Raw genomic sequence first — 11,008 nt, 5'->3', positions numbered from 1 at the left:
AACGCACCTGTTAGTACCAAGGTAAACGCATAGCTCTAAAGAGCGCGTTGCACTTTAAAATCGCGGGACGATCTTAATTCTGAAGATATGATATGTGTTGTAGGGGGTATCGGCGGAAGCTCAGCTAGGAATTCAAATCGCAAGATATTCTCTCACTGTAAGTAAGTTGTTTCCTCATTTCACTAAAGTGTCAATTCAAATCGAAAGATATTGATACCGAAGTATCAATCCTTCCTTTACCCAGAAATTTCTTCTCTTTGCATTCTTCGCCATCTGTGGGGGATTGTTGGAAAAGATGGCTGTAAAGCCAACTTGGTTTATCCAAGTTTTCAATGTTTGTCCCACATCGGTGGGTTATTGTTTCCTTGGTCAGTTTATATTGACTATTGTCCTCCACTAGTTAATTGTGTGGACCAAGGAGGCTTTTGTTGGGAGTATTGGGCCAGTGGGTTTGGGTCCAAACACACACGTGCCCGCGCGCCGGCCCGACCCGGCTCGAACTCGGGCTCGGGCTCGGGTTTGGGTTTTGGTAGAGCACCTGCGGTGCGGGCCAAAGGCCCCCTTTTACCTTTTTGCTCTTGTGCGTATATGGGCTTGTTTTTGTGTTAACAGTCAGTCAACATGACTGTTAGTGGGAGAGAGTCTTGCTCCCACTTTTTCGGTTTGTTGCCTGTGTTTTAGGAACACGTTTTTGCTCCTCTACCTGCTCCTAATTCCTATAAATAGAGCATCAGGCACACTGCAGAATACACAACAACACTCTCCTCTCTTCTTTATCTTCTTCTCCTCTTATATTATTTATGGGTAAAGATTTTATATCGTTCCAATGCTCTCAGTCTCGAGTGGGTGTGGCTGAGTGCAGTAGTGTAAATCCTTGGGGAACTACCGATCAATTGCTGATCGCCACCACGGTCGTACCGGAATATAGTTTTCAAGGCAGTGGCTCTTATACCACGTCACTTCAAAACGGGTTATATTCTTCTGATATCCTTACCTTTACATTGTTACTGCAATTTTCGTCTTACAGTTACGATATACACGGAGCACTATTGGAACAGACAAATGGTGGAACGGGTCGTCAATAATTATAGTTTTAGATATGGTTCAAGCGTTGAGGAGATGCCATGGCCTGTTATGTCACCCGCTGCCGCGATTAAAGCGTCTGTCGAGAAACAATTGACTTTTCCAAAAGAGCATCACTATAGTCGCCTCGTTGTTGTTGGGAAAGATGGCAATATTGTTTCGAGACGAGTTAAATGCAAACTCAAGACTCATGGGGTTACCGAATCTCTATTTGCTGATGTTTTGGAAAGTGACTTGGCTCGTGAGTTGGCAAGATCAATGCCTGAAAACGAAGACTACTACTAATATAATATTATTGAAACTACATCGCATGGTTTTTTTTCTCTTTCTTAATTTTTTTTGGGTTTTTCTAGGTAGTACCCTCGTATTTTTGCATTTTCCACATGATACCCCTACATTTTAAAAAACATACATAATACCCCTTAGTTTACTCAGTAATCCTCCGTCGTGCCCAATTGTTAAATCTTCGTTAATGTTTCCGTTAAGTTTCAACTTTTGACCATCTTCATACCTTCATCCACCTATATTCATAGTTTTCACTCACATCTTCATCATTTTTACCCATATACTTTTCTTCTTTGCATTAATCAGTCATCATCTTCACCTATTATCCAGTTTCTTCTCCTACATAGTCTCCTTTAATAGATTTCCACACCTTTCCCAATTTCTATGTCTCAATTAGAATTGGCATTGGGCCGTGCTGGGCCGGCCCATCGTGCCTTCCCCAAAAAATGGCCCGGCCCATGCACTGATATTGGGCTGGTCGTGTCGTGTCGTGCCTGGCCCACTCACCCAAATCCCCGCCGCGGCCCGCTCCTGGCATGCCCAGTTTCGTGCTTGGGTCGTGCCTGGCCCATGGGCTAATCGTGCCTAGCACGTGGGCCGGCCCAATAACCTTAGTATTTTTTTCTAAATACTCTTTTATTTATATAAATAATGAATATCAACGATTTAAATATATATTTTATTAAATATTAATATACTTGATGTCTTGATTAGTTGATTACTTGTACTTTTAATGTACTAGATTTAATTAAATAATTAAAAAACGATATTAGAAAATGGAATTTAATTAAATAATTAAGAAATGGGCCAAATCTCTGGCCGTGCCGTGCCAGGCCCGCCGTGCATGGTTCGTGTCGGACCCTCCGTGCTTGGGCCGTGCCGTGCCTAGGCACGAGAATTTCCAAAAAATGCAGTCGCGGCCCGCCTCAAACTCGTTCGTGCCGTGCCCGTGCCATCAGTATTATTCATCCGTGCCGTGTCGTGCCCGTGCCGGACTCGTGCCGTGCCCGTGCCGCCCGCCTTAGCCCGGCCCGGATTGCCATCTCTAGTCTCAATCACCATCTTTGATTTTGGGAACAAACAATGTTTTTTTTTAATTAAGATAGTCCAAAAGATTCAATCTTTACTATTTATTATAAATTTCACAATTAGATGCCAAGAGAAACACCCAAACAATGTTTTTCTTTAAATAGTATTGAAGTAATAAATAAAGAACTAGGTTTGTGACCCGTGAAATTCACGGGTTTATCTGTTTTAATTTTGTTATTTTTATCTTTTTATTTATACTTGTCTGAGCAATTAGTTGATCCATTTAAAAAATATAGTCTTGAAATACATAAAAGTTAGTCGGTTAGTGTCTTATTTCTTTGACAACTTTGGTTTATTTTCAGAACTATATATTGTACTTTAGTTGTTTATTTTGATTGATATACCAATAACATTTGGTTTTTTAAAAAATAACTACCTTTAATAAGTCCAGTAATTCATGATAAATGCTTAAGATTACCTTTAATTAGATTGTATAGATTATGTACTAAATTTTCTATGTGAAAGCTTGAATGTCCCTTTGTCATTTAGGCCAATAAAGTTAGTACGTGAAGACGAAAGAGTAAATCAATCCATAATATTAAATTATTGATCCTTAATCCTTTTTTCTTCTTTTTTTGAGAATAATAAATCTCGAAATGTAAGGAGTTAAGAAGATATAGAATTATGAGACTTTTTATCTTCTCAATCTTTTAATTCTCATAAATCATATTTTTTAAAAGTAGCATAATTATGAAGTTTAATAAATGATAATCTTAATATATCGTTTATATCAATTTATCAAAAAATTCTAAATTTTAAAATTTTGCATAAAAGATAAAATGAGTTAAATGGTAGCCTACTACAAATCTCATTGCAATCTCATTTGTGTTATAAGACATACACACAAGATAATATGACATGTACGCATAACTGTATAAGTATTAGATAATAATTTACATTTAGCTATTATCAATACCAAAAGAGATTTTTTTGTCCAACTTGTTAATAAGATTGAGATCCTCGCAACACCAATTTCATTCTATGATAGCTATTTTTCAAAGAGAAAATGACGAATAAAAAAATAACACAAACCCAAATAAAACATATAGTTGAAAATTTTTGAAAAAATAAAATAAAATTATGAACCTAAAAACAATTACTCATTCACATTCATGTTGTCAATCTTGCAGTAAGTTTATACCATAATATTGAGTGTAATGAAGGGAGTATTTGTTTAAGCAATTATAGGTATTTCTCTTCTTCATATACTCTTCTTTCTCCAATTAACTATCCATACAAAAAAATCCACTAAGTGATTAAAAACAAATAAAATGGTGGAATTTGATTTTTGTAATATTAACCTTATCGTTATTAATTTAAGTTTCCTCTTAAATAAGGTAAGAAATAGGCATTGAATTATAAAGATATAAGTATATTTACCATTGAATAGTTCAACTCCACAAATCTTGATAGCCTCTAAATGAAAACAAAATTACATATATATTAAGGTTAAAAATGTGAAGATTACTTCAAACCAATCGAACTTAAAAATAAATAAATTATTAATTTAAAACCTTAATACACTTACCTTGATGTTGATATAATGATAAGAAAAATTATTGACATATACATACAATTCTTTTGGCAATAGGGGTAAAAAGAAATTTGGCTTGAATTTTGGCTCACAAATGTTGCCTTCCATAAAACATTTATATAGCCAAATGAGGATGCCTTTTATGACTTTTAGACTTTTTATTATTATTATTATTATTATTATTATTATTATTATTATTATTATTATTATTATTATTATTATTATTATTATTATTATTATTATTATTATTATTATTATTATCAAAGTTAATATATACATAAATATGTAGAAATATTTCATGACTTTTGAGTATTCGTTTTCATTATTAGCATATTTATTATAGACATAAATATAGAGTGAATAGAAATGAAATGTAAAATGTTTTTTCTTTCTTTGTTTGTTTTTTTTCTTTTACAAAATTCACGTTACATGAGAATTGTTTAGGGAGTTATTTTACGAAACTAAAAGAGGTGTATATTTTGCCTTGCTTTTTATTTATAGATTTATTTATTTATCAAATTTATCAAAATTGAGCAAGTTTATTTCAATAAGATTTAAGAGGGAGTTGTACATATAAAGAGTTTAAAATTAGAGTAATGTAAATTTTTAATTTTTCGTTTAACCTATTCTAGTTTTAAAAATTAAAATATTAATGTTTAATGTTAAGTATGTTATTATTTGCTCTTAATATTTAATTTTTTTTATTATTTTATAAATGGTGTAAAATTATAATTATGTGATATTTATTTGTTACTTCAAATATTCTAACAATAAACGTAAAAATTTTAAATTTAGTATGAATTTATTTTTAATGGTTGTTTAATTTATCTAAAAATTAAAAAAGCCAAAGTTAATGTTTGTTATACTATTTGCATTTAATGGTTCAATTTTTTTTATTTTTAAATAAGAAATAATGACGTGGCTTTCTATAATTGGTGACGTGGAATTTTGGTTATGTAAGGTGGTATTGTCTACGTGGCTTTTAAGGTTTACCCTTTTAATAGTATTTATAGATATACTTCATTTATCTCAATAGGTTGCTCTTTTTGTTTATTTTTTATGAGGGATACTTCAATTGAATCGAAAGATAATATTAAAAGCGGATAGAAGATAATTTTATCAATTAATGTACTCCGTTTTTTTATAGAAAACAAAATATATATTTTAATTTTTATTTAATATTTTAAAAATAATATAACCTACAGTATAGAGCATCCGCAAAGGTGGGGAGGTGCCTCCCCATATGTACTCTCTCTCCTCAAATGGGGAGCCTCATTATTGTACACACTTCCCCTTAGAGGCTCCACCATTTGTAGGGGAGGTTCCCATATGAAAAAGTGGGCCAAGTTCTATTAAAAAGTGGATCAAATATATTCATGTGAGATTTTGTTTGATTCGTCTTTACGAGTACATTAAAAATATCAAATTTTTATAATTTTTGCAAATACGTAGCTAACGATATTTACCGCGTAAAACACGCGTTGAGAAACGTAAAAAAGTAAAGTGGTAAAGTGGAGTTGAAATGGGGAACCCCATTGTTGCAGAGATGTAGTTATGAAATGAGGAGGGTAAATGAAAAAGTTAATGGAAAATTAGGTGGACGAATAAGAAAAGAAAAGAGAAAATATGGGGAGCCCCATTATTGCGGATGCTCTAACCACCGATCTAGCTCACCTTTCAACAATCAGTACCCTCAACAATAATGCATGAATATTTGTCTCCTCAAAATATTCTATCCTTTTGTATCAAAACAATAATGCATGAATATTTTGTAAGCATTTCTAGCAATAACCAAAATCTTATCTTCAGGTTCTCTACTTCATCTACAATTTTACTGAAATCGAAGATAAAGAGGTTATCAAATTGGATGTTCAGATGAAATAGATAAGAGGAATTAAATTTTACAGCCCCTCATACATGTGACGGTTACAAACTTATAACCTCTCATAATCTTCTTCCACTTTCTTTCCCACTTACCCCTACGGATTTTGTCCATCACAGAGAATTTGTGAAAAATTTTAAGGTTGATGTAGAAACCATCTTTCTCAAAGTTCTAAAGTAGTCTTGTTGTCATCATCCTCTACTAGTTGCGTCAAGCTTTTTTTGTACACTATGTATCTGTTATCACCACCTTTGCTACCACAAACTCCAAGCACCTAGGTGAATCATAGCCAAGAAACTTAGTTAGCTTTATAAATCAACACATGTGAGTTATATGGGAAAAGGAAAACAAATGAAACTCATTATAGAACTCCATAACAATCACATACTCGACCTCATTAAATTATGAGTAACACTCCTAATAACACTTGCAATCTAGCCAACATTTCCATGTAGCAATGATAAATATACAAGAAGTTAATCAACCAAATTCGCAAATTATAATAACTAAAAATTCCTTAAAAAATACTACAAAGAAGCAGTGGATATGGAATTATGTCATCCTCCTGAAATCGAAATCAAATTAGTTGTACAAATTAATATCGTGCCAAAAACGAAAAACAAACAAAATACAATATTTGAGGGAAACTATACGGATCGGAGTAGGGGGAGAAGAGAACATGAGAAAATTTAACTGAAATAGGGTCACAAACTCACAACTACAAGGATAAATAATACTGTAGTTAAATACACGGGAATTAATACCCTACATTAAAGGAGAAAGAAGATAAAGAGGGGAGTTTGATTGCAGGTCGTTAATGATGAGGGATGTAAAGTCTTTAGAGTATTAAACAGAGTAATAATTGTGTTAAGTCGTTCACACTTCACATATGGGGAAGATTATGGGATTTTAAGGTTCCCTTTTCCTTTGTAACCGTCAGAATTAAGATATGAGTAATTTTGTAATTATTTCACATTAAATTAAATTTTAAATTAAATTTTTGAGAAAATAGAGTTGATGATACCCGTCACATAGCTGCTTGGACTTGTATATGATGCCATGTGTCAAATAAAAACAAAATTGCTATATCACGCCCCCTGTTTTACTTGTTACGCCCCCTACTTTTCCATTTATTCCTATTTTACCCTTGGATTATGTAATAAATTAAAGTAAAAAATATTTCTCGTTTTTTAGTTTATGGTTTTTGGAGACGTTTTTTACAAAATTATAATCGGAGACGTTTTTAAAATTATTTTTTTTATAATTATTGGATTTTGGTAATATCTTTTACATTAACTAATAATTTTATTATAGTAAATGATTTTTGTTGAACTTTTCATTTTTGATTTAATTACCGCTTTGTCGTAACTGAGTTTGGGGCGATTTTTAGAATAATTAATTTAATATGTACTCAGTCTTAAAAAAACGTATTTTCCACCAACTATTGCATTTACTTAAAATTTCATAAAAAAAAAAAAAAAAAGTTGGCCTTGTCTCGTGAATTACAAGACGCAGCCATGGTGGTGTCATGTGAATTACAAGACGGTGCCATGGCCATGTCGTGTGGTTTACACGACAGAACCATGGGTGTGTCATGTGGTTTACATGACAGGACCATGGCCATGTCTTGTAAGTCACATGACAGTGCCATGGCCGTGTCTTGTAATTCACACGACATGTCCTTGGCCATGTCTTGTAATCCACATGACGGATCCTTGGCTGTGTCTTGTAAGCTACATGACGAGGCCAATTTTCATATTTTTTTAAATCGTGTTATGTGTGCCGCTAATTTTTTTGTTTTTTTTTTTTAAATCTTGTAATCATTATTCTTGAAACGATATAATCTTTTCATTCATTCAAGACGATTTTTTGTAACGATTTAAAATCGTCTTGAATGAATGAGTACAATTTAATTTTATTTAATTTTATAAAAAACCGTCTCCAAAAATCATAAAATAAAAAACTAGAAATATTTTACTTAACTATTCATAGTCTAAGGGCAAAATAGGAATAAATAAAAAAATAGGGGGCGTAACAAGTAAAACAGGGGGCGTGATATAGCAAATCCCAATAAAAATCTACTCAGTTAGCTTTTTTTATTATTATATAAATATAGATATAGATGTGGCATTGCGTTAATCAGATGTGGCATTTTACAATCACACGTGGCTTTGTTGACGTGGATTTTATGAGCCATTTTAGCTTAGGCTTTTAATAGTATTTTATAGATACCTCAGATTTAAGTGAGAATCATTTAGGGATTTTAATGGGCAATTGAGTACTCCCTCCATTCAACTCCACTTTACAAGTATTCTATTTCCGTCCATTCAACTTCACTTTACAGGTTTCCTTATTTGGACATGTAAAAGACTTTTCTATCCTTATTGAAAATCTATATTTACAAAAAATGTCATTCATACCCCACACAAATCCACCATAAAACTCACCTTTATATTTTTTTAATATCTTTAACCCCACCATTCCCTTTCCCTATGTGCTTTTAATAGTTTTTTTAATCCGTTTCTTAATACCCGCGCAAAAAGCATAGTTACAAAGTGGAGTTGAATGGAGGGAGTACATAATTAAGGTTACCAAAATAGCAATCAAGAACAAAGTTTTTATCTATCATAAAGCTGTAATTATACAAAGGAGATATTTTAAGACATTTCTGGGCAGCATTCCCATATTTCTTAAAAAATGAAGAGAGAAAATGAGGTGTGCTAGAAAGAAAAAAGGCAGATGTCTTCGTAATTGATTTTTATAAGACAAGGTTGTACAAAAAGATAAATATTGGTGGGTGAAAAGATGAAGAGTTTGGGGAAGAAGATGAAGATTGTTTGATAAAGAGAGATGGGGTTAGAAAGTTGTGAATTAACGGAGAAACTAACGAGGATTTAACAATTGGGCACGGCGGAGGGTTACTACGTAAACTAAGGGGTACCATGTATATTTCTTAAAATGCAGGGGTACCAAGTAGAAAATGGAAAAATACGAGGGTACCATATAGAAAAATCCATTTTTTTCTCTCTCTTAATCTTATACTAGTAGACACAGTCACCATCACCATACCGGACCAAAAATCCACCCTGCTCACGCAACCTTCTCCATCACCATCGAAAAGTTGACCCCAACCTTTGAGATCTAGTTCCACCTAGCAAAAAATCCCGATTCACACCATAAGATGGTATAGTTAATAAATTATAATTATTACTTGATTAATACGAGAAATATCGTCCATAATTGAGTAATTTGACCAATTTAATTAATTTTGTGAAGAAGACAATTAGATATAGGCTCCGTTTGGCAAGACATTTCAGGTACCTGATTTGGTCAAAGTAGCTTATTTGACCAAAGTTTCAGGTATCTTATTTTTTTGTAAGCGTTTAACAAGTAGCTTATTTAATCAAATAAGCTACCTGAAATGAAATGCTACCTAGATTAGCATTTGAGATTTCAAGTACCTGATTTGGTTTGATTTTCCGTTTTTACCCTTTAAATCTATACTACTCCGTATTAAATAATTATCATATCCTTTTACGTCATTTCATCAAAATCAGTTATCTTTTCAGTTAGTTTGCCAAACATTTTTTTATATAATCAGCTACCTTATCAGTTCCTAATTTTCACTTTCCTTATCGATTCCTTTTCGATTTCGATTAGCTTTTTCAGTTTTAAATTCTACCTTTTCAGGTAATTTTACCAAACAGAGCTATAGTTTGTTTATTTTGTTTTTTGAGGGAAGACCGAAGTGTAAGGTATTGAAAAATAATGGTAAAAGATCCATAAAAGAGTAATCGATGTTTATAAAAAGCAATTACGTATATTATAATCAGGCATGAAGTTTTCTCATATACATTCACTAATCCACATTAACTTGTCATACGAATATTGTAATTCCTAACCAACAAAACAAGTTCTCAATAATGTATGAAAATTGCGATCTAACATACGATTCCGATCTAAGCTCAATGAACTTTTATTTCTTAAGAAATCCAAAACTTTTAAACCACATATCCAAAACAATAATCCCTCCAAAATGTCTAATTATCAAAATATCGACCGCGTGTTTCCTCCACAAAATCTCCCGCCACACTAAATCATAAAAACACAAATCCACAATCCGCACAACATTTCTCCTCCAATCTCAACCCTCCATCAAATTCAATCAACGCCTCACAACGCTCCTCTCCTTCTCACACGGATCGCTCTTTTTTCCCTCACAAAATCCCACACCTTATATAAACACACCCCACACCTTTACCATTTCCTCACCTGCGAAGTGTAAACAATTCAACTCTTTCTCAAATCAAAAAAATCAACAAACTTATTATTCAACAACAAAAATGTCAGGAAGAGGAAAGGGAGGAAAGGGATTAGGAAAAGGAGGAGCGAAACGACACCGAAAAGTCCTCCGCGATAACATCCAGGGGATTACTAAGCCAGCTATCCGCCGTCTAGCTCGCCGGGGTGGTGTCAAGCGTATCAGTGGTTTGATCTATGAGGAGACACGTGGCGTTCTCAAGATCTTTCTAGAGAATGTCATCCGTGATGCTGTTACTTACACCGAGCACGCCAGGAGGAAGACTGTTACCGCCATGGATGTTGTGTATGCTCTCAAGAGGCAAGGAAGAACTCTCTACGGTTTCGGAGGTTGATTAACTATGCGTTTTAATTGTGCGGGGATTGTTGAATGTTTAGGTTTGTAGATCTGGTTTTAATTAAGGAGTATTTCAATTAGGTTTCATTTTAATTGTTGTTTTAGGTGTGTTGAATGATGGATGTAATTGGAGTAACTTGTTTCCAGAATTAATATAAGAATCTCTCTTTCTTATGAAATTTATTGCGTACTGGTTTCAATTTTAATCGGTTTTGGTTTAATTCTGATCGTAATATATCTCAGATTATTCCATACATTTGTTCCGATTATCGATTGATAGACGAGTTTACAATTAGCTAATAGCTGCTCATATTATTACATCTGTAATTGTCTAATGCAACCAACTCAAATTGGGGTAAAGGTTCAATTTCGGGATTTAAATCAATTGTTCATCATAATCAGTTCCTGTGGTGAAAATTTAAATTAATTGTGTCGAAATTGTCGTTGATTAATTGCATTAGTTTACAATTACAATAGG

The 11,008-nt window shown here is 33.0% G+C and overlaps 1 protein-coding gene across 1 annotated transcript; it reads left to right on the top strand.

Moving 5' to 3' along the window:
* The first annotated feature begins 10,125 nt into the window (after window positions 1–10,125).
* LOC141616236 (histone H4) lies at window positions 10,126–10,709 on the top strand. Its single transcript, XM_074433845.1, has one exon. It carries the CDS (start codon window positions 10,217–10,219, stop codon window positions 10,526–10,528), a length of 312 nt encoding a protein of 103 aa, XP_074289946.1. The 5' UTR covers window positions 10,126–10,216; the 3' UTR covers window positions 10,529–10,709.
* The last annotated feature ends 299 nt before the right edge of the window (window positions 10,710–11,008 follow it).

This window comes from Silene latifolia, chromosome 1 (genome assembly GCF_048544455.1).
Source record: "Silene latifolia isolate original U9 population chromosome 1, ASM4854445v1, whole genome shotgun sequence".
Classification (NCBI taxonomy): domain Eukaryota; kingdom Viridiplantae; phylum Streptophyta; class Magnoliopsida; order Caryophyllales; family Caryophyllaceae; genus Silene; species Silene latifolia.
The sequence above is the reverse complement of the archived record's forward strand: the minus strand, read 5'-3'. Positions and strand labels throughout refer to the sequence as shown.